Source organism: Castor canadensis, chromosome 6 (assembly GCF_047511655.1).
Source record: "Castor canadensis chromosome 6, mCasCan1.hap1v2, whole genome shotgun sequence".
NCBI lineage: Eukaryota > Metazoa > Chordata > Mammalia > Rodentia > Castoridae > Castor > Castor canadensis.
In genome coordinates, this window is record NC_133391.1 from 79,774,575 (window position 1) to 79,799,532 (window position 24,958).

A 24,958-nucleotide genomic window follows, 5' to 3' on the forward strand; every position below is an offset into this window, starting at 1 on the left:
CAAGGTGAAGGTCCTGAGTTCAACCCCCAGTACTACAAAAAACAAACAAAAAATATAGCATAGTTTTATACCCTAATATCTTTGTCTGCTCCAGATTTCTGACTTGCACTGCAATCTGATTTGTACAAGGTAGTGGTTTCCAAACTTACTTGCCAGAACCACCTGGGAGCTTTTTAGTTTCCCAGGCTCCACCCTAGTTTTCCTGAATCAGAATCTCCAGGGTGGGACTCTGAAACAAGATGCCCGAGTAATTTTAATGAGCAGGTAAGCCTGGTGGTAATCAGCAGCCAAGTAAAATAGGAGTGGTGGCACATAAACCTACACACTTCAACCTGTAAACGACTAGATAAACACACGTCAGAGCCAAGGATAATCTCATTATTTGAGGACTATAGTGAGCTATAAAAAGAACAGGTCTGTACAAAAAACTAACTTGTCTGTTGAATTCCTCTTCATTTTCCATCCACATGTACTCTGCGAATGGATTGTCATCTTCATGAGAATGACCATTAATAATCACATCTTCATTGATGATGCTTGGGCTAGTACTGCTGCGACTTGGATCTTTCATGGTTGGCGTTAGTTGTCGTTTTTAACCTTAAAAGTAGAACAATACAGTTAATTTAGTCAATCAGTTAAATTAATTAAATTAACAATTTAGTTTTTTTTTTTGGGTGGTACTGGGCTTTGAGCTCAGACCCTTGTGCTTGCTAGGCAGGCATGCTACCACTTGAGCCACTCCACTAATCCATTCTTTCAGCAGCATCATGGTAAGGGTTTACAGGGTGTGTAAACCTTACCTATGGTAAGGTTTTAGATGCACATAAGTTAAGTAATTGAGAAGTTTCCTATTTTTTTCCCAAATGCTTTTAATGTTTAAGTAATAGCTGAGGAGAAGGCTGGGGATCCAGAAGGGTGCTTGCCTAGCATACACAAGGCTCTGGGCTCAATCCCCAGTACCCTCTTCCCTTTCACCCCCCGCCAAAAAAAAAAAAAAAACTGAGGCCAACATGTTTTCGGATAATAGTAAATGAAGGTAGTCAATTGCTTACGTGGAATCTTCAAACCATCCATTTTATTTTACATTTGACATCCCCTGCTTTAAAAACCAAGCATGAGCCAGTGCTGGTAGCTCATATCAGTAATCCTAACTACTCAAGAGGTAGAGATCAGGAGGATTGAGGTCTGAAGCTATCGCCGGCAAATAGTTCGCAAGACCCAATCTTGAAAATACCCAACACCAAAAAGGGCTGGTGGAATGGCTCAAGTGGTAGAGGACCTGCCTAGCAAGCATGAAACAAAACAAAAAAACCAAGCAAAAAGCAGGAACTTATAGCTCGTACCTACAATCCTAGATACCCGGGAAGTTAAGATCCAGTGCACTGTGGTTCAAAGCCAGCTGGGGAAAATTTTTATCAAGACCCCATTTCCAAAATAACCACAGCAAAATTGACTGGACTAGAGGTGTGGTTCAATTGATAAGAGTGCCTGCTTTGCAAGCACAAAGCCCTGGGTTCAAACCCCAGTACCCTCCCCACCAAGTCTGCTCTGAAATATTTAGTCATCATGAAGTGATAAAAAGCAAACTCTTTTTTTTTTTTTGATCTTATTGGGGTTTAAAGCAAATGTTTTTTATAACTGATGTTAGTTAAGTCCAGAGATAGAAAGTAAAAACAAACTTTTAGTAACCTCTGAATTCCTCAGCCCCAGCCTCTGGATCTTTCTGGAAGTTCCCACTGTGTTTTTTTCTCTAGATCTAGCTGAGTTCTGCTATGTCTGGATCTCCCTAATATACAGTGTTTCAGGCATCAAATCTCTTTTTATGTAACTAAAAGTAGTGTCAAATATAGTAGGTCTTGGTTTCTTCAATCTATGCAATAGCATAAGCTAGTTGATTACATCTAAAAATTAAAGATAGGGCCAGGCACTGGTGGCTCACGCTACCTGTAATCCTAGCTGCTCAGGAGAAGCCAGCCTGGGGCAAATAATTCGCCAGACCCTATCTTGAAAAACACTTCACAAAAATAGGGCTGGTGGAGTGGCTCAAGGCGAAGGCCCTGAGTTCAAGCTCCAGTACTGCCAAAAAAAAAAAAAATAAATTAAAGATGGGGCTGGGGATGTAGCTCAGTGGTAGAATGCTTTAAGGCAGTGGTGCTCCATCCCCAGTACCACCAAAAAAAAAAAAAATTAAAAATTAAAGTATGAAGGATTCACTAATATTCTACCAAGTCATTAAGTTTGAAATTACTAAAAATAGATTTATGTATCAGCCAGACACTGATGGCTCACGCCTGTAATCCTAGCTACTTGGGAGTCTGAGATCTGGAAAACTGAAGTTCTAGGACAGCCAGGGTTAATAGTTTGTGAAATCCTATCTCCAAAATAACTAGAACGAAAGTGGACTGGAGGTGTGGCTCCAGCAGTAGAGTACTTGCTTTAGCACAAAGCCTTTAGTTCAAACCCTGGTCTCACCAAGGTGAAAAAAAAAAAAAAAAAAAAGGTCAATTGTATTCTACTTCCCTGGACCCTACCTTTCTGAAGAGCATGGGTCAGGGCTAAGTATTGGATTCACTCATCCTTCCTCATTAATACATTTTTTTGTATATTTCCTAGTTTATTTACCTATTTTCCCTCTCTTTTTTTTTTGGCCAGGCAGGTGTTCTACCACTTGAGCCATGCCCCCCACATCTTTTTGCTTTAGTTATTTTTGAGATAGAGTCTCTATTTTATGCCTGGGCTGGCCTGGACTGTGATACTCCAACTTCCACTTCCTGTGTAGCTGGGATGACAAGCACCTGCTACTATGCCCAGCTTTTTATTGGTTGAGATTGGGTTTCTAGGACTTTTTTCCTAGGCTGGCCTCAGACTATAATCCTCCCAAATTCCACCAAATAGCTAGGATTACAGGTGTGAGTCACTGTGCCTGACCCTTTGTAGTTTATAGCACTGAAAAAAAAAAGTACTAAAGAACTTTAAGAGTCACTTGTACACAAATTCAAGCAGTAGTGCAACTTGTACCAAAGAAAGGAAACAGTATACCTAATATGAGGGCAGAGTTTACAAAGCCTGGAGAGCTGGGCGCTGTGGCTGACGCCTATAATCCTAGCTACTTGGGAGGCTGAGATTTGGGAGATCAAGATTCAAGGTCAGCCTGGGCAAATAGTTCATGAGGCCCCATCTCCAAAATAACCAGAGCAAAATGGACAAGAGGCCAAGCACCAGTGGCCTGTAATCCTAGCTACTCAAGAGGCAGAGATCAGAAAGATTGTGGTTCAAAGCCAACCCAGGTACAGTTCCTGAGACCCTATCTCAAAAACACACAACACAAAAAAGGGCTGGTGAAGTGGCTCAAGGTGTAGGCCCTGATTTCAAACCCCAGTACCACACACACACAAAAAGATGGGAGGTGTGGCTCAAGTAGTAGAGCAACTGCTTTGTGAGCCTGAAGCTGGGTTCAAACTCCAGTCCAAAAAACCTGTTGAGGTATACTATCCCAAAGTTATCAATTAATATCAAAACTAAAATCTCAGGCTGGTGGAGTGGCTCAAGGTGTAAAAGCACTTGCCTAGCAAGTATGAGGCCCTGAGTTCAAACCCCAGAGCCACCAAAAATATTTTAAATTTCCTACTAGAATTTTTTCCCCCCTCTTAGAGTAAGGTTCAGAGGAGAGACCTGTTCTGTGTGTGTTGCCTAGCCCCTTAATTTTATGGACTTACACTTACTAGGGTATCTGTTCATGTAATATGAAGGGTCCTATCCCACATCCAGCATACGTGTTATTTTCTCTCAATACTAAACACTAATATCATCATGGTGATCAAAATTTTGCTAAGTGATTCTCAACTAAAAATTACTGGAACTGTCTGGCCTAGTTGTTATATGTATATGAAAGACAGACAGACTGAGAGGTGTGTGCTAGGGTGTCAGGAGAAAGAAACCATGACTTGGGTTAGAAACCGAAGCATTGTAAAAGCATACAAGTCAGAAAGCAGACAAGAGATATCTGATATTTTTACTTATTAAATCTGGGTGAAATAAAACTATTTTGATAACAAATTTTGACTAAATAGTAATGAGTTCCTTTAAAGAAAATTACTCAATCCTTTATGTCAGGTTACCAAACACTTATCTGCACATCTTTAAACAAATTACATTTTAGATTTTCTTCAAACACTATAAATAGCAGGCTTTGATCCTGTTTTGGAACTGAATGGAACTTTACTGCATCTGCATCTGAATCAACCAATAAGCTATGTTCAAAGATACCTTATTCTTTATGACAGCCTTATTATTTTCCCAACTTTTATTCTATCTGGACTTATACCCATTAAATCCTATCTTTCAGAAGACCACAGTATTAAGAAATACTGGATACACCACTTACATTTTTATTTAAAAATAGAAAAAAATGAAGTTTAGCACAGATTATAAGGTCAATATTCAACTGGAATTGGGATGAATGTTGATAGTAAATTTGTGTGATATATATATATATGCAGAAATACTTCTGTCTTACACTCAAACATGCTTCAGTTTGTATGATATATATGTACATATATATATATATATTGCATAATATATATAAATGCACTTTTTTTGGTGGTGCTAGGGAAGCATATAAGCTAAGCAAGCACTACCACAGGGCTACATCCCTAGCTCTTGTCCACCATGTATTCTGTGTGTGTGTGTGTGTGTGTGTGAGAGAGAGAGAGAGAGAGAGAGAGAGAGAGAGAGAGAGAGAGAGAGGGAGAGAGAGCGCGAGAGACAGACAGACACACGCTGGGGTCTGAATTCAGGGCTTTGTGCTTGCAAAGCAAGAGCTCTACCAACTCCAGTCCTAGTGTGGTTTTTTATTTTGGCAGTACTGAGGGTGAAACTCAGTGCCTACCACTTGAGTCATCTCCCCAGCCCACTGGTGCTTCTTACATTTGTATTAACATATATTATTAGTTGTACAGGGGGGTTGGTTGTGACATTTCCATATAGGCTTAAAATGTATCTTGACTAGATTCACCCTATATCATTCTCCCTCATCCCCGCTCCTGCATGTGTTCTTTCAATGCTAGTCCTTTAGTTGTACATTTCCAATTCTGAAAGATAACATGAGTGAAAAAGATGACTGACTCCATTCCTACCATCAAATATATTCTTCACTCAATTCTTTTCCCAAAGGTAAGTTCTGTTATTATTTATTAATCTTTCCCCAGAAAGTACATACACATACCGTAATAGTAAGAACTTTAAAACAGCTGGCAGAGTGGCTCAAGTGGTAAAGCACCTACCTAAAAACAGTAAGCCTGAGTCACTGAACCGACAAAAAAATAAAAAAATAAATCAGGCCGGGTACCGGTGGCTCACGCCTATAATACTAGCTCCTCTGGACGCAGAGATCAGGAGGACTGAGGTTCAAAGCCAACCTGGGCAAACAGTTTGAGAGATCCTACCTTGAAGCCCATCACAAAAAAGGGCTGTTGGAGTGGCTCAAGGTGTAAGCCCTAAGTCAAGCCCCAGTACGGGGTGGTGGCAGGGAACTAACCAAACTTTAAAAACAGCTGATTGTAGTGGTGCAGAGCCCTAATCCCAGTGCTCCAGAGGCTCCAAATTTCAAGATCCAGGCCGGCCTGGGCTTCGTAGGGAAACCATCTCATAAAAACAACAAAAAGTCCAGAAAACAAAAGGATCAAACAACGACAACCATTATATCTTTCATACTCAACAAGTCCTATGCATAGAGGTATTATGACCAAACTCATTTCAATGATATGGAAATTTAAGTCTTAAGTAACTTGTTCCATGTTACACATCTAATAAACAATGGAGTTAAAATTTAGGTCAAGGCAGCATGACTCTAAAACACGCACCTGTGGCTCAAGGGTAGAGTATCTGCTTTGCAAGCTCAAAGCCCAGAGTTCAAACCCCAGTCCCACCAAAAAAAAAAAAAAAAAAAAAAAAAAAGTTCTGTTCTGTCTTTAAGGTAGTTTGTATTAAGCTAGACACTAGTGGCTCATGCCTGCCATCCTAGCTACCTGGAGGCAGAGATCAAGAGGACTGCAGTTCCAATCCAGCCCTAATAGTTCTCGAGACCCTATCTCAAAAATAGGTAACATAAAACAGGGCTGGAGAAGTGACTCAAGTGGTAGAGTGCCTAACTAGCCCCCCCACCCCCCTGGAAAATTGCACTTGGGATGCAATATGTGCAAAACACATATTCTCTCTTATCCTCCATCTTCTCTTATTTTCCACAATTTTTAATGGTTTCATCATTTTATTTTCATACATGCAGATAATACACTAAGATCCTATTTACCCCCATCACTGACTCCTTTTTTCCCCTCCTCCCTCATACTGTTTCACCTCCCAAACACCTCCCCTTTTATATTCACATCTTTATTTTTGTTTGCTTTTCATTTGTTTAATCTAGATTCTGCATATGAGAGAAATAATGAGCTACATGTTTTGTTTTTTGCTTAACATAATGATCTCCAGCTTCACCCATTTTTCTATAAACAGAATTTTGTTGTTCTTTATGGCTGTGTGTATGTATGTACCACATTTTTCCTTATTCATTTATCTGTTGATGGATACCTAGGATGATTGCACAGCTTGGCTACTGTGACTAGTGCTGCAGTCATGCAAGAAAACAAAAACCAAAACCAAAACCACTTATATTATGGCTGTTTAAAGTTACTTTTTTTTTTTTCTTTTTTTTGGTGGGACTGAGGTTTGAACTCAGGCTTGCAAAAACAGGTGCTCTACCCTGTGAACCACACCTCCAGTTCATTTTGCCATTTTGCTCTGATTATCTTGGTAAACTGTTCCCAATCTCAGTCTCCCAAGTAGCTAGCATTAGGGGTAAAGCACCAGCACCTGGCAAAGTTACTTATCTTTATACTATTAAGTTTAACTAGTTTACAGCTTTCTAAGGCAATCAATTCACAGTATTACATGCAAAACACTCAAATTTTGGTATACTAAAAGAGGGAGGGAAGGAAAGAGGGAGGGGGGAAGGAAGGAGAGAGAGAGAAAAAAGTACCTTGTATTGGCAGTTCACTTTCTGCTGTTTTGGAGAACTTTCTCTTTTCTATCCTTCCTTCCTTCTTTTGTTTATTTATTTATTGCAGTACTGAGGTCTGAACTCAGAGCCTTGTACTGACTAGGCAGGTCCTCTACCACTTGAGCCACTCTGCCAGTCCCTTTTTGTATTAGATGTTTTCAAGATAGGGTCTTCCCAAACTATTTGCCCAGGCTGACTTTAAACCAAGATAATCCTGATCTCTGCCTTCTGAGTAGCTAGGATTAAAGGTGTGAGCCACCAACACCCAGCTACCACCAACACCCAGCTACAAGCTACTTTTAAAGTGGAAGTCTGAGCTGGATGGCTCACACAGTTCAAAGCCAGCCCAGGAAAATAGTTGGTGAGATCTAGCTAAAAAAACCCATCACAACAAAGGGCTGGAAGAGTGCTCAAATTATAGGCCCTGAGTTCAAACCCCAGTACCACAAAAAGAATAAATAACAACAACAAAAAAAGTGGAACTCTGGAATCAAAAGCTTATACAAAGGCTGATGGTGTGGCTTGGTGGTAGAGTGTATGGAGAAAAAAAAAGCTTCTAACCATCAGGGAAGTGCTTAATGAAGGAAAAACAGTTGAATTCTAAAGGGTTTTTTTTGTTTTTTTGTAGCACTGGGGTCTGAACTCAGAGCCAAGCTTGCTAGGCAGGTGCAGCCACATCTCCAGCCCGAGACTGAATTCTTTTTTTTTTTTTTTTTTAAATCCAGTGCCATCATTCCCCACTTCCAAGGATGATGGCAGCCTTGAAGACAATATCCTGTGTTCCTAATACAGGGTGGAGGGGAGCAATATGGGTATTATTTACAAAAATTATGTTTTGACTTATCTCGGTGCTCCTTCTTAAAGGATTGGCTTAGGGTTTGCTATAGTGGTTAAGTGACAGTATGCACACATTTGTTGAACACAGTTAAAGGTAAATGTGTAGTAATAACGGTTGGAGTAAACAATGGATAAAACACGGGTTGGAGGTGTGGCTCAAGTGACAGAGCACCTGCTTTGTAAGCATGATGCCCCAAAACAAAAAAACAAAGTCATCTGCAACAAAATATTGAGGAATACAAAGAAATAAGAAAGTATGACCCATACAAAGAAAATGTTCTAAAGGAAGGTAGGCATTGGACTTATTAGACAAAAACTATGTATGTATATATTTGTGGTACTGGGGTTTGAGTTCAGGGCATCATGCTTGCTAGGCAGGTGCTCTACTACTTGAGCCACTTTTTTTGCATTGGATGTTTCTGAGATAGGGAGAACTACTTGCCCAGGCTGGTTTCGAGTAGCAATTCTCCTGATCTCTGCCTCCCAAGTAGCTAGGATTATAGGCATGAGCCACTGGTGCCTGGTCTAGTCAAGTATTTTAACTATGTTCAAAGAACTAAAGCCACCAGGTGTGGTGACACACTTCTGCAATCCCTGAACTCTCACTCTGGAGGCTAAAGCAGAAGGATCATGAGTTCAAGATCTGACCAAACTACACAGTGAGTTCAAGGTTATCCTGGTTACATACTGATACCCTGTCCTGTGTCAAAAACAAAACCCAAATATGAGGCTATAACTCAATGTTATAGTCAAGTGTGCTTGACTAGCATGTGCAAGGTCCTGTGTTTGACTAAAAGAAGCCATGTACAAAGAACTAAAGGAAGCTGTTTCACTTTGGCAGTACTGGGATCTGAACTCAGGACTTCATGCTTGTTAGGTGGGTGCTCTATTACTTAAGACATGCCACCAGTCCCAGAGAGACAAGTTTTATAAGGAAACAATTCTGGAGTTGAAAAACCAATGAAAATGAAAAATTACTACAGGACTTCAACAGCAGATTTGACAAGGGAGAAAAAAAAATCACCAACATAAAAACAAATCAATTGAAATCACTCAGTCTATGGACCAGAAAGAGACAATGAATATCAGAGGCCTGTGACACCATGAATTGTGTCAACTTATGCATTTAATGGGAGTTCCAGAAGAGACTGGGGTAGCTGATTCTCCATCAGAAATCATGGAGGTTGCCAGGCACCAGTGGCTCATGCCTGTAATCCTAGCAGCGATCAGGAGGATCGTGGTTCGAAGCCAGCCTGTGCAAAATAGTTCCTTGAGACCCTATCTCGAAAAATCCCTTCACAAAAAAGGGCTGGTGGAGTGGCCTGGGCTTACAGGCATGTACTACCATGCCTGGCTTGGTACGTATCTTTTAAAAGAATTTTTAAATTGAATACTTTACAATTCACATGATCATTTATATTTTTACCAGATTCAATGTTTATCACTGCTTTTCTTTTCTTTTTTTTTTTTTTTTTGAACTAGGGTTTGAACTCAGGACTTCTCACTCTACCGCTTGAGCCATGCCTCTAGTCCATTTTGCTCTGGTTATTTTGGAGATTGGGGTCTCATGAACTATTTGCCCAGGGCTGGCCTCTAACTTAGCTCCTTTGATCTCAGCCTCTCAAATAGTAGGATTAGAGGCATGAGCCACCAGTGACTGCCTGATTTCTTTTTTATATTGTTTTGATGGGGCCTTGCTATTTTGGCAGATACATGCCACCATTCCCATCTCTATCCATCTTTTTTGTTTTGTTTTGTTTTGAGATAGCCTCTTACTCTATAGCTCAGGCTGGCTTGGGGATTCTATGGCCTTGCCTCACAAGTACCTGGGCTTACAAGCATGAACCACCATGCCTAACTTTTATCATTATTTCTTATATTCTCTTCCCCTAACTTGGTATCTTTAATTTAAATAGGATATTTCTTCAAAAGTTGCCTGAGGATATGTATTTCTACTACATGTTCCAAAATGTCTTTTGCCTTCATATTTGAATAAAAATTTTAGATGGGACAGAATTCTTAAAGACTGCTATGCTTTTTCAGTCAATCTATATTAAATTATTCCAACTTTCACTGTTGAAGAAAACCAATTTTCTTTCCTATGTAAACATCCTGCTTAAGATGACAGCTAAGCTGGGCACTGGTGGCTCATGCCTGTAATCCTAGCTACTCAGGAGGCAGAGTTCAGGAGGACTGCAGTTCAAAGCCCTGAGTTCAAACCCCAGTACCAAGGAGGGGGGAAAAAAAAAAAAGAAAAAGAAACCAAAATAGCATTTAGATGTTACAATCGTTCTTCCTGAGCTTGATTTCTTAAGAATTGTTCATGAAAATTCAAATTCTGTTTCTTTCATTAATTTACCTTCATAGATCACTTTTTCTCACTCCCTTAGTCTTTACTTTGAACCACTGTGACTCCTGCACCTTAGTTGTTTATCTATTTGGCTCCCAGTTACACAGAGACACACATACACAGGATGACAGGGTTGGAGACATGTAAGCAGTTCAAACCTTAGCACCATGCCTCCCCCCCAAAAGAAAAAGAAGAGCCGGTGGTGGCTCACATCCATAATCCTCAATACTTGGGAGGCAGAGACCAGGAGGATCCGACGATCACATTCAAAGCCAGCTGGAGCAAATAGTTCAACCTATCTTGAAAATATACAACATAAAACGGGGCTGGTGGAGTGGCTCAAGTGGTAGAGCACCTGCTAGCAGTCATGAGGCCCTGAATTCAAACGCCAGTACCAACCAAAAAAAAAAAGGAAAAAAAAAGAAAACAAAAAAAAAACCCCATGGTTGCTGGAACCAGGGTGCTTTATTAGCTGCATAACTGTGGATAATATGGATAAGTAAGTTACTTAACCTGAGTCTCAGTTTCCTAAAGTGTAACATGGGTAATAATAAAAGTACCTAGGTAGATTACCTGGCATAAAACAATTAGAATGATCTGCCTTGATATATAGTAATCATTTAGAACAACTAAGTCTCTAGAGAAAGATACAAGGTAAAAATCACCAGTCCCCTACCTCTAGGAATGAAACAATGTTATAGAGAAATTCCAATCAAAGGCTATAACCCTAATCTGCCCTACAGAGTGACAAAGATGATTCTTTTCTATCATTACTGTTAAAAGCTCAAACACATCAGAAATATCATCTTACCAAATACAGTCTGATATAAAAATAAGCAGAGGCAACTTAAACTTGTGCCAACCATTATGGTAGCCATTAGCTACAGTTAGCCATTTAAATCAACTGAAATTCAGTCTTTAGTTGCACTAACCTTATTTTAAGCTTTCAACAGCCACACATGGTTAATGCCTGTTTTCCTAGACAGCACTGCCTTATTTAAGAGCTGGTGAAGTGGCTCACATAGAGCACCTGCCTAGCAAGTGTGAAGCCCTGAGTTCAAACCCAGTACCGCATTAAAAAAAAAATTTTTAAGAAAAAATTATTACAACTGAACCTTACACTGTAACAATGTAAATTATTAATGGATCTGCCTTCATCACAAAAGGCACATTAATCTTGGACCACAGTCAGAAAAACTAGGTTCAAATCCCACTTATGCCACTAAACATCTTCAGGGAACCTGGACATGTCATTAAATCACAAGCAGCACACAATATAATGGTTAAGAGCATATGCCCTCTGGACTACTTGGATTTGAATTCTAGCTCTTATTAGCACCAAGTTACTTTATGTTCCTCATTTTTTGCTTCATATTACAGTAGTGTCTACCTCTTACAGATGTTGAGGATTAAATAGTTACTATCTGTAAAAGCGCTTATAACAATGCCTGGCATTTCTAAATGCTACCTATTTACTAAGTAAAAATCTCTTAAAGCTATTTTCTCAATTTCAAAATGAGCAAGAACTTGTTCTCATAAGGAATATTTTGTGAATTAGAGAGACGTAAAAGCACCAAATATTAAACTACATTACCTTCTTTAATATCCCACAATATCTACTAAATTGCTCTGCTAGTAGTGGACGTTTTACAAATAATTTTCCATAAAACAGAGCACCATTCTCTGGGGACATAACGGGATAAATTTGTTTTTTTGTACAAGTGAGGTTGAACTTGGGGCTTCATACTTACAAAGCAGGAGCTCTACTGCTTGAGCAACACATCCAGTCCAAGGGATAAACTTAAATAAGGCTTACTGCTTATTCAAGAAAAAGCCTGCTATAAACTTACTGTCCCAAAGATGGAAATTACCTACCTCAATTTGAGTTCTCAAGGAGCAATATGCACAGCCTTTAACCATTACAGTGAGTCGCCATTCCCCCCATCCCCTAAAGAAACAAATAAACAGGCTATAATTTTTTGGAACGTTACCCATTTTGTGAGTTATGAGAGACAGTTGTGTTTTGGGTCACAATAATGAAGATTGTCTCAAATATGCTTTCACAAACCGAAAACAGAACCACCAAACAGCAAATCCGGGGAATCTCATTAAAAATCATTAGAAACCCTTCTCCTGTTTGCAAACACAACCCACAGCCAATGAAATTTCATAGACTATTTAATGAAAATGCAAATCGACAACTGCTAAACTGAAACTTGTGAAAAACAATGCCACCACGGTACAAGAAAAGATGATCCAGAACACACAAAACAGGACTGTATTCTGTTGAAATAAACTTCAAAGGCTGTCAGCTATATTAGACCTCCGAGGCAAAGTGGAAGCCAAATCCTTTCTAGAGTTTGGGGTTTCTGTGAGGTTATGGGGCTGTAAAATTAAGGAAAGCAAGACGACAAAAGGAGGCGGATAAGGTAACTTTTAGTATTCATTAGAAAATTACTGTTAGCTGCTGCAACAAATGTTTTTAAAACTAACTTCATCACAAGTCCCCATCCTTTTTCTTGGTGATAGGGGTGGGAAAGGAGAGTAAGCATATATTACTGAAGTTCATCTAGCTTAAAGCCTCCTGAAGTAAGGATTCCCAGTACCCGCAGACAAAGGCCCTTTGTGGAGCATGGGGAACAACGAAATTTAAAACAAGGGACAGGGATGAAGAAGAAATAGGGAAAAAGGATCAGAACGATACAGGCCCTTCGATGGTTACGGAGTGCTCTCCTATCCTAGGACAACACCGGTCCGCCAGTCCCCCTCGCCCCTCTCTCCTTCCCCACCCAAGCCTCAGCAAGAGCGCGCACGCGCAGCAAGTACGGGTTGCGTGTGGCGACGCGCAGGCGTAAAGTGCGGAGAAACAATGAGCTTTGTTGCCGAGGCGGCAGTGGGGGCGGGGGGGTAGGGAGAGGGTACCCAGCAGGGGCAGAAAAGACAGAGGGCTGAGAGACGCAAGAAAGTGCTATCCCGGCAGCCCTCGCGCGTCACCAAGGACCCGGATAGAGGGTTGCCGAGATCCAAATCATAAGTAATGACAATGAGAAAAAAGCAACGGCCATTTCTCAGGAAAGAAAAAACTCTGAGCTTATCCCTCAGGCTGAAGGAAACAGGCAAGGAATTATGGGGGGGGGGTCCCACGGCACTCAATAGGCAACAAACTGAGGGACCCACAGGCCCCTCAGCCGTCCCCGAGGAGCTGCCCCTCGACCGCCGCACCCTTCTCGTTGCTCCGCCCGAGGTGACCCCCTCACCCAGTGCACGGCAGCGGGGACGGCAGCCAACGAATCCTGTCGGCCTCCGCGGATCTCCACAGGCAGCGCCGCTCCCCCGCTCGACGTGCGCCTCGCCCGCCGCCTCCCTTCTCCAGTCCAAACAAACACCCAGCCCGGAAGTGACTTCACTTCCGCCGCTGGCCCCGCCCTCTCGTTCTGCCAGCGCTGCCCTCCTGGGCCACTAGAGTGCGCAAGAGAGAACCAGTGACTCTAAAAGTCTTTTGGTGTCCTAAGCCGCACACGTTTGCTTCCGGCATGTCGGCGGACTACGGGTTATACTTACATTGTCGCGTTCTCTGTGTGAGGAGGGTGTGGGGGTGTCCCCATCCTTTCAGAATGCTGGGATGTAGTGAATGGCTGACCTGGAAACAAAGATGCAAGGATACACACTCCTACAGACCTAAAACACATGCTGATACCACAAAGGAACAGTCACACGGACATACGCACTAAATATACAGTGTTATATATGTTATATAACATATATGTAATTTATATGTTATGTTACACTAAGTGCCATACACCAATGTCATATTTCTCATGACACAGGAACATAACAGAAATTCAGAAGCATGTTAACTGATTTACAAGCATGTTTAGGGACACAAATACTTTGCAAAATACCCAACAGGTGCCCAGGTGGCACCTGTTATTTAAGACAGGAAGTATCCTTGTCTAGACGGGATAGAAAGCCTCGGGAATTTCCAAGTCCTTTAGTGCACTGGCCCTGTATGTTATTCTTACCCATTCTTCCTTGCTATCATCGACAAGCTTCAAAATATATTTCTAGCAACACTAGCAAGGTAAAGAGTGCATGTGCAAAAAATCTGGTTGTTCAAATATGGACGCACTAATTATATTTGGAAAAGGACATACAAACCGATGATTTCTTTCTTTCCTCTGGGGAAGGGAAAGGAGCAACTGGGAAATAAATGGAAAGAATTACTTTTTTTTGCCAGGCACCTGTGGCCCATCCTTGTAATCCTCAGGAGGCAGAGATCAATCAGGAGGATCACAGTTCGATGCCAGCCCGGGCAAAGGAGGATTGCATTTCAAAACCATCACCGGCAACAAAAGACCCTGTATTAAAACTATTCATCACAAAAAAGGGCTGGTGGAGTGACCCAAGTGGTAGAGCACCTGCCTAATAAGCATGAAGACTCCTCCCCCCACCCCCCGGTTCAAATCCCAGTACTGCCCCCCCCCAAAAAAAAGCTAATCATGAAAGCCAGGCCTATTGCTACAATCTGTAATCCCAGCTTTCTGAAAGTCAAGGTAGGAGAATCATAAGTTTCATATCAGCCTGAGCTACAAGGCAAGACTATCTCAAAGAAGAAAAAGTTAATCATGCAATAACTGAACTTGTTACTTAGTAACACAAACAACTTTGACAGTAATACTGAAAAATACTTGCTAAATCCTGGTTTATATTCATGTGAATCACTCAAAGTCCTATGCTAATTCTACTTTTTTTGTGGAACTGAGGTTTGAACTCAGGGCTTCCCCCTTGCAAACCAGGCACTCTACCACTTGAGCCACACCTCCAGTTCATTTTGTTCTGGTTATTTTGGAGATGGGGGGGTGTCTCACAAACTGTCTGGGCTGGCCTAAATCCTCCTGATTTCAGTGACTAGGATTGCAGGTATGAGCCATTGGCCTCTAGAGGGTTCTCATGTCAATTTCTACATCACAGTGGTTGAGAAAGCTTGATGAGTTGTTTTCCCTTGGCATCCTCTGCGCACACTGGTTACTTGTAAAACGGGTTTCAAGATAGTGATACTAGCTGAGGGTGTAGCTCAGTGTAGAGCATCTATCATGCATGAAGTCCTCAGTTCCACCACCAGCAATCGTATCTTTCCCCCAAATAGTGATGCTTTACTTGGATGGCAGTGGTGGTGACTTGTGAATGAAAAACACTATTAGAGACTAAAGGCTAACAAGTTTGCTGATGAGGACACTACAATGGGATTAAGAGAGAGCTGGTTTAAAAGTACTAGAGAAATTTACCTGTTTTGTGCATATAGCAACAACCTACCTTAAGTTTGAGGTTGAAATAAGAATCAGATGAGCATGGTAAACCTTGTAAATAATTGTAGTCATCAAAATGGCTACAATTAGGCTCCCACTGACCATTACCAACTTCCTACAGACCTCTCTCATTCTTACTAATATGTGAAAAAGTATAATTTCTGAACCAAATACTCCGCATAGGAAGTTATCCAAAGATACTGTACATATGTAAAGACATGTAGGTATGTAAGTATATTCATAGCTATGTTATAACCAAAAAACCCTTAAAAGCCTATTGATAGGGAATTGGTTAAAATATGGTGTCAGTAAAATCAAACATTTGTTATTATAATTACAAAGATACATCCATTGATAGCTAATCAGGAGGCAGAGATCAGGAAGAACATGCTTCAAAGCCAGCCTGGGGAAATAGTTCACTAGATCCTATCTTGAAAAATCCTTCACAAAAATAGGGCTGGTGGAGTGGCTCAAGGTGAAGGCCCTGAGTTCAAGCCCCAGTAATGCAAAAAACAAACAAAAAAACCCTATCCATTGATATTGAATGATACTTTTTGGTGGTACTGGAATTTGAACTCAGGCCCTTGTGCTTGCTAGAAAGATGCTCCACTATTTGAGCCATTCTACCAGTCAGATTCATGCTATATATGTTGTTTTTTCTTCTCCTTTGTTTTAAGCAGGTTGCAGTCAAGGACGGTGGTTACATCTGCAATCTAGATCTCGGGAGGCTAAGGCAGGATTGTGAGTTTAAGGCCAGGCCTACATAGCAAGTCTAAGGCCAGCCTGAGTTAAATAATGAAGATCTTCGCTTAAAAAAAAAAAAAGCTGCAAAACACCATTATAATTTTCTATTATATATGTAAACATGCCTGCATGCCTATAAATGCCAAGTATCTGATACAATGGTTACCAAAATGGATTTTCATTTTTTGTTGAGACAGGGTCTCACTGTGTAGCTCAGGCTTGGTCATATATACTCCATTCTCCTGCCTTAGCCTCCGAATTGAAGTGGATGTGTGTGTGTGTGTGTGATGCTGGAGATTAAAACCTGGCCTCCTGCATGCATATAAAGTGCTCTACCACAAAGCTACTCACCTTCCTGGCACCATATCTAGGTGGTCATATTTTGAGAAATTTACTACTTTCTGAATCATATTGTCCAAATTTTATGAAAGCTTGAATTTCATTTATAACCGGGGGAAAATTCACTAACATCCCAAATAAAGTCTAACACAGGTTCTTGTAATAACTTGGTAATAGCCTTATCCCTATGCTTGTTTCATGTGGAAGTTGCGCAGAGATTGTACGATCCCATTACCGAGTGTTAAACAAAGTCCTGGTACTGTGAGGGAAAGTGTTCAAACCAATAGCTGAGAGGATGCCATTATTACTATTGTTATTTTTTTGAGACAAGGTCTCAATACGTGACCTAAGCTGACTGTGAATTAGTGATCCTCTGCCTTTGCCTCCCCAGTGCAAAGGTTGCAAGTGTGTCATCATGCCTGGCTATCAACATTTTCTTTTTTTTTATGGTGGCAGTGGGGTTTGAACTCAGGGCCTCACACTTGCTAAGGCAGGCCTTCTTACCTCTTGAGCTACTCCACCAGCCATTTTTTGTGATACTTTTTTTTTCCAGACAGGGTCTCAGGAACTATTTGCCTGGAGCTAGCTTCAAACTGAGATTCTCCTGATCTCTGCCTGCCTCTTGAGTAGCTAGAATTACAGGCATGAGCCATCACTCTTCAACACATTTTTGAGGCTGGCGTGCCTCAAGCAGTAGAGTGCCTCTTATGCAAGCATGAAGCACTGAGTTCAAACTCCAGTCCCACCAAAACAAAAGAAACCCTCAAAAAAGAATAAACACTTTTTGAATGCTTACTATGTGCCAGTACTATCCTATGCTTGAAGACCTAGGGTTTTTACTAGAAAAACTTTTTAGTGAAATTTAAAACTATCCTGACTTTTAAAAAGGGTCAAAACTATATAGTAGTTGGAATAGGTAAAGGTTTTGCAGAGTAGTGATATGTGCCTACAGATACGCTAACACTAGAAAGCAGGAGCAAGTCTTCGACAACATGGGCCATGCCCATTCTTGCTGGTTTTGTGCGGCTCAGCTGCTCCTTAAAATAAGAATGGGTCAGGTGGGTGGAATGGCTCAAGTAGTAGAGTGCCTGCCTAGCAAGCATGAGGTCCTGAGTTCAAACCCCAGTACCACCAAAAAAATAAAAGATGAGTCAGATACACTTACCACTTGTGAGCAGTTACCACAATTAAGAAAATGAGTTAGATTACCTTTACAGCCCCACAATCCATTACATCAATAATCATTTAAGCCACAACCCTTACCACAGGCTCTCTCAACAGCACAACTTAGAAAGCTTTCAGCTGGACACCAGTGGCTCACATATGTAACCCTTGCTACTCAGGAGGCAGCGATCATGAGGATCTCAATTCAAAGCCAGCTCCAGGCAAATAGATCCTGAGAGCCTATCGTGAAAATATTCAACACAAAAAAAGACCGGCAGAGTACCTCGAGTGGGAAAGCGCCTGCCTGGTAAGTGTGAGGACCAGAGTTCAAACCCAGTACCACCAAAAAAGGAACAAAAAAAGTTTTCAAATGCTGAGCCTTGCACATGCTACACAAAAGCAGTAACATAGCAACATTTCTAGTCCAGGGTATTTTTTTTTTTTTTGTGGGACTGGAGTTTGAACTCAAGGCTTCACACTTGCAAAGCAGGCACTCTGCTGCTTGAGCCACACCTACAACCCATTTTGCTCTGGCTGTTTTTGGAGATGGTCATGAACTATTTGCCTGGGCACCCTCAAACCATGATCCTCCCAATCTTACCTCCCAAATAGTTAATAGACCTGAGCCACCCACCAGTGCCTGGCTCCCAGTTTCTCTTTACAGAAACACATGGCCTCCTAAGAGTAGCTCATAATGAACTTATATATAGCAGCTCATATAGAACTAAGTAGTTGTCAAGAAAGAACAAATTGTCTTTTTGTGCTTGTGTAACTGGGGTTTAAACTCAAGGCTTCAAACTTAGCCAGGCATATGCTGTACCACTTGATCCACACCTTCGGTCAATTTTTGACCTGGTTATTTTAAGAGATGGGAGCGCATGAACTTTTTGCCCAGGCTGGCCTTGAACCAAGATTCTCCCAATCTATCTCCCAAGTAGCTAAGATTATAGGCATGAACCACCAGCTCTAATTGCCATTTTATATTTCTAGCTAACTCATACGGAAGAAAAAAAAAATCTTCAATTTAGAGACAGGATTTCACTATGTTGCCCAAGCTGCCTTCAAATCAGCCTCCTGAGTTAATCAGGATTTATAAAGTGCTTGCCAACGTGTCAGGCTAATTTCCCATGTCAAATACTCCAAATTAGGTATTAGTGAAAAGCCACCATTTCTGATTTCTCAACCACATTAAAGTTGGGCAATGAGGAATTTACTTTGTTTTTGGTAAGCAGGGAGGGGCAAAAAATGAAACATGAAGACCATTTTGTCCTAGTCAAAAGTAGGACTAGATGGGCACTGGTGGCTCACACCTGTAATCCTAGCTACTTGGGAGGATTGTTAGAAACCAGCCCAGGCAAAGCTTGGGAGGCCGTATCTTGAAAATACCCAACACAAAAAGGGCTGGCACAGTGGCTCAAGTGAGCACCTACTTAACAAGTGTGAGGCCCCGAGTTCAAACCCCAGTACCACAAAACGAACAAAAAACAGGAAGTATGGCTCAGGTGGTAGGACACCTATCCAGTAAGCTCAATGCCTTATAGTACTGCACCTTCCCCCCCAAAGTACGACTTGAGACCCTGGGTTCCATCCCCAAAACCACAAGGCAAAATAAAACACCTGCTCGTAGGGCTCTTGCTGCTTAGAAGCAACTCATAAATCCTGTCATGTAAAGCATAGTACCATGTTGTCAAAGATCATTAGACCTCTAATACCAGTAATTTAAACCTCTAGTAACAGTAATTTTCAACTGAAGTATATACATCCTGCTATGATTGGGAGATAATTTGACTTGAATACACCCGACACGCTGCACTTTTTTTAAACGGCACTGAGGTTTGAACTCAGGGCCCAAACTTTGAGCCACTCCACTTGCCCTTTTTTGTGGTGGGTTTTTAGAAGATAGGGTCTCGTGAAGTATTTGTCCAGGGCTAGTTTCGAATGATCTCTGCCTCCTCAGTAGCTGGGATTACAGGTTTGAGCCACTGGCACCAGTTGCACTTTTCTTTAAAAGGTTCCACTTTCACATGATTTTCATATGCATATTTGGTTTAGAGAGTCCTTAAATCTGTGTATTATAAACTTCTGAGGCTTTTCTTGAAAGTTCAAGCAAAGGTGAAGCTAGAAATACAAAGGTAAATCCTTTTGTGTTAACATATTCTTTTATAAAAATCACTGTGCATGGCTAATGTAGTTTAGCGGTACAGCATGTACTTTGCAGAAGTGAGAATATGGTACAATACCCAACTCAAGCACACACAGTGCTGCATAATAAAGTAAAAAGGAAACCTGTATTTGGCAAAATAGCAAACCCCTGAAATCTTATGTTCTATCCTACTCACCTTGAGATTTCTGACTGCACATTCTCCCAGAAATGGCTGTGTGGGGGGAAAGTTGTAGGGGTTGAAAGTCTGTCTCATATGTTTTTAATGCTCTGAGGCTGAAGGCATGGCAAGCTTTGCACTGGATGGGCCCCTAAACGGCAATTATTTTTCAGTACTTACAGCTTTATTAGAACTCATACTACAGACAATAGTAATCATTTTAGGCATAACTTCAAAGCACAAATACTTCAGTTATAGGTAAAGCAGTAATTCTGAGATCTCTATTCTTTATACCATCACCACCTGGAAACTTGTTTAACATGCAAATAAATTATCATGATCCATCCCAAGCCCTAGCTAATTAGAATTCTGGGAAAGGGTCCAGAAAGATTTGTGGGTTTTTTTTGCAGTACTGTGGTTTGAACTCAAGAGCCTCACTCTTGCTAGACTAGAGCTCTACTAGACGGCGCTGGTGGCTCATGCCTGTAATCCTAGCTACTCAGGAGGCAGAGATCAGGAGGATTGCATTTTGAAGCCAGCCCAGGTAAATAGTTCTCATGACCATCTCGATAAACTTTACCCTAAAAAATTGGGCTGGTGGAGTGGCTCAAGGTGAAGGCCCTGAGTTCAAGCCACAGTACCAAAAAAAAAAAAGAGCTCTACCACTGAGTTACATCCTAGCCCCATGTTAGGTATTTTTGAGATAGGGTCTTGCAAACTATTTGTCTGGGCTGGCCGTGATAAATTATCCTCCTGGTCTCTACCTCCCAAGTAGACAGGTGCTACTAGTACTGGCTGCGTCTCCATGTTAATACATATTATATACTGATTCTAGATAGAATTCACACTATCATATGTGTTGAACTTAAGGCAAGTACTTTACAACTGAGCTACCTATCCAGTCGGGGGAAAGGTCCTCCAAGTCCAGCTGACTTAACAATCAGCTCCCAGGTACTGCTTCAGAATACAATCTCAAACTCAACCACTGGATACCTGAGCTTTCAGTTCCAATAGCCATATACTACAGAAAATGGAAACCAACAAAGTGCACAAAACAACGGCATCTATCGTGCATTATCTCAAAAGGCAGACTATTGGGCTCACATTGGCAGCACATAAACAAAAAGTGGAATGATAGATTAGTATAGCCCCTGGTCAAGAATAACAAACATAGTCATAAAACTTAAAAAAAAAAAAAAAAAGTGAAATACTAAACATTTCTCTGTGACCTAAAAAATTGTGCTGCAGTGTTTTTGCAGATTTCCATTACATGAGCTCTTTTTGGTGATTTTTTTTCCTTGTTGTACTGAGGTCTGAACTTAGGGCCTACACTTTGAATTACTTCACCAGCCCTTTTTTGTGATGGGTCTTTTTGAGATAGGGTCTAGGGAACTATTTGCCCAGGCTGGCTTCAAACCATGATCTTGATTTCTGCCTCTTGAGTAGCTAGGATTACAGAAATGAGCCACCAGCACCCACCCTTCTGGCAATTTTTAACTTGCAGAAAGTTTGCTGTGAACAATGCTAAGCAAAGAAAACAAGTTTCCACCCTTTTTGGGCCACCAGCACCTGAGAAGTACCCCATGATAACCTATCTCATCACCTTAAAATCAGACAAGGAGCCAGGCTCCACTGGCTCATGCCTGTAATCCTAACTACAGTGATAGGAAAGATTCAAATTCAAAGCTAGCTGAAGCAAAGCTTTTAAACTTGAGACCCTATCTTGAAAAGTACACAACACAAAAAAAAGAGCTGACAGGAATGGTTCAAGTGGTAGAACACCTGCTTTGCAAGCATGAGGCCCTGACTTCAAACCTATGTACTGTCAAGAAAAAGAAAAAGAAAAAAAGGGTGACAAGATAACCTCTTACTCCTAAGGAATTCAAATAATAGATATAATCCAAAAAGCTTTTCTAGAACCTTACACATTTATTCTTTGTGTTGGTGCCATAACTATACTCAAAAATTTTTTTTCTTAAGTCAGCGTTTTACTATGTTGCCCAGCCTGGCCCTCAACTCAGGCTTAAGTAAACTATCGGCTACACCACTCCACTCAATAAATGAGTATTATGACCTACAGAAGCTGTCTTGACAGAAAACAATTAAGGACTCCACTGTACACACAATGCTTTCTATACTTGCTATTATTAAAAAAAAAAAAAGTGGGTAATTAGTAAAAGCTAAAATTAAACTGAAATAAACTGCAAGGATCTTTGTACATGTTACATCAAGAGTCATTTGTCCTTACTGGGGAAGAAATAAAAATTTTAACCAACTATTTGAAATATCCCCTTAATACTTTTGGTCTGAGAGCTTCAAAGACAAATCTCCATCACTTCTTTCACCAACGTGTCTAAACATGAACTTTTGCAATTTCTTCATTCTTATTATTTGAAACTCACAAGTTTACAAACACAAAACATGAACAGTGCCATTTTTAGTTATGTAACAGTAACAATGAATCCACCAGCACCACAAAGTTTAAAATTTAGATCTTTAGTAGTATTTTGTAGAGTACTCACTATAGGTTAAAAAACTAGTAATTTGGTAAAGCATGCACAAAAGTGTAACGGTGAATAAAAACCACAACTGACAAATATATTGGTTAATATCCCAAACATGTATTACCAATGAACATGGCCTAGGATTTTTGTTTTTTATTGGTATTCACTTCAGTAACTTGAATCCACAGATATAAGCAGTATATAACCAGAGAGTTACAAGTAAACACAGATCATACATGCAAATTTCTGTTCACAAAGGTCACATGTGCAGGTACATGAGTTAGAAGCGTGCGTCTAGAATTATGGCCACACTTTTTAAAATGCAGAAATGTAAAATTACATCTTGAAAATATGAAGAGATGGTTCACACACTTCAAAAATCAAATGTTGCTTATACCAGAGATGTATGACAGCTATAGGATTCAAGTGACAAGCAGTAAGATCTTAAGAAATTAATACTGGTCAAAGAGAACGAGAGCATTTTTACACTTCACTGAAAGTACATTGACTACTGGAATACGAAACCTAGCAGGAACTCAGGGGGAAAAAAAATTACAAAATCTAAAGCCAATTACTTAATATTTCTTATTACTTAACTGCATAACATTAAAAGAAAACGGCACCTGCATTTGAACTGCCAATCTCACATGAATGACGTTCTCCAAAAATGAAATGCAACCAAAACAGCTTCAAACTCCAAATGAAAAGTCTGCAAGGCTCAGATTAAAATGTGGAATGTTTCACATGAAAGTAATAAAAATACAATTGGTTTTGTTCTTTATTGAATGGAATCAAAACTTGTTGACATTCCTTTGAAGCTTGGAACTACTAAATTTCATTTGTCTGAATGGTTCCTGTTATCTTTTTCTTAGTGGTGCAAGTTGTCTTAGTAGTAGCATACAGAGTCAGTCTCTACAAAGTACTTTTGTCTGTTGCCATTCTGATGAAACAAAACTTTTTCATTAACTTAACCATATGTGTATTTTTTGCTATAACACTTAACACATGAACAGACATCTATTATTTTTCCACTAAAACAAAAGAGTACAAGTTTTCTCCTAACTATCAGTATTATATTTAAAAAAGGTTAACATTAAAAACAAAGAACCATTGTTTTCTTTGAAATCATTAAGCTTCTTGCACATCTTAAGCTTCCTTCTTCTGCCTGCGTTCTTCTGCCAATTTATTCAGAAATTTCTAAGGAAAAAAAAAAGAATTACAGGGATTGAGTAACCTAACAAGAAAAGCAACATATGCATTAATTGCCAAATAAAATATGCTATCCATATTGAGGGATCTCAATGTGACATGAACTACAACTTTATCCATTTAAAAAAAAAAATTAGTTAATTCTTAGAGGACCAAATTAAGTTGGCTCAGAGGACACCACAATAAGGCATGAAAAAAAAAAAAAAAAAGGTATATGTGAAGAATGGGAATTTCAATATGCAATTAACCCTAAATTTTAGACATGAGGAAACAGAGAACACGGTCACATAGAACTGGTGCTACATAGATAAGATTAGATCTTTGTTTTAACTATTCCTGCAATAAGCTAAAACAGCCATACACAAATACCTAAATGAATGGCTGTCATTCCAATAAAACTTCATTTGAAAAGCAGGCAGGTGAACCACTCATAAAAAAGTTCACTGACCCCTTGCTACCTTGTCTACAATTTTTAGACTCAAGATCTAATATGACACTAAAGTGAGTATAAATAACATTTGAAAAGGAAATTTATCAACTCTGGCTACTACAAATTGAGTTAAAAGCCATTATATATCCTTAAAAAGATTAAAAAAAAAAAAAAAAAAAAAGGACCAATTGAAGTATCTAATTATAAAGCATAATATTGTTCATCAAGTATGAAGCGCCTAGAGATCACCTTAACATTATTTCTACACTCTTCTAAGGCAATACATGTAGTTTTCTGATCCAAATAGCTTAAAAGCAATGCAGGTAAAATTCCCATTACTTGGGACTAGTAGGTGTAGTTTAGCGACAGAGTGCATGCAGGGATCCCTTGCACTGGGTGGTGTAAACATGAAATTCACTTATATTTCATATGTACATAATAGAGCCTGAAGGTAAGTATTTTTTTTTCAGTGCTACAAGTCAAACCTATCTCCTACATCATGCTAGTCAAATGGCCACTAACACAGCTCCAGCCCTTAAATATAATTTAATATTTTTAGCATACCATATACTGATTGCAATTTTTTACATGGTAACTGGTATGGAATTTTCTGTTTGTGGCACTCAAAAGTTTCATATTCTGGAGCACTTAGGATTTCCAAAAACCAAAATACTGAAAAACTGTCATCTACAATTATTTG

At 40.1% G+C, this 24,958-nt stretch overlaps 2 protein-coding genes across 10 annotated transcripts in view; both read right to left on the reverse strand.

Moving 5' to 3' along the window:
• Nucleotides 1–13,655, reverse strand: part of Paip2 (poly(A) binding protein interacting protein 2) — a 19,358-nt gene extending 5,703 nt beyond the window's left edge. Inside the window, exons 1-3 of one of the 2 annotated variants that reach the window (XM_074076909.1) lie at nt 13,499–13,637; nt 12,117–12,189; nt 434–597 (exon numbers count right to left, since the gene is read on the reverse strand). In XM_074076909.1, the coding sequence (XP_073933010.1) occupies nt 434–571 (138 nt within the window). In that variant the 5' untranslated portion in view covers nt 572–597; nt 12,117–12,189; nt 13,499–13,637. Of the gene's footprint in view, nt 1–433; nt 598–12,116; nt 12,190–13,498 lie in introns of both variants that reach the window. The other variant, XM_020183134.2, reaches the window with a different exon arrangement.
• A 9,061-nt stretch (nt 13,656–22,716) lies between these two features.
• Nucleotides 22,717–24,958, reverse strand: part of Matr3 (matrin 3) — a 43,263-nt gene continuing 41,021 nt past the window's right edge. For all 8 annotated transcript variants that reach the window (XM_074076910.1, XM_020183137.2, XM_074076912.1 and 5 more), the window contains one exon: nt 22,717–23,816. In XM_074076910.1, coding sequence (XP_073933011.1) covers nt 23,766–23,816 — 51 coding nt within the window. In that variant the 3' untranslated portion in view covers nt 22,717–23,765. The remainder of the gene's footprint in view (nt 23,817–24,958) is intronic.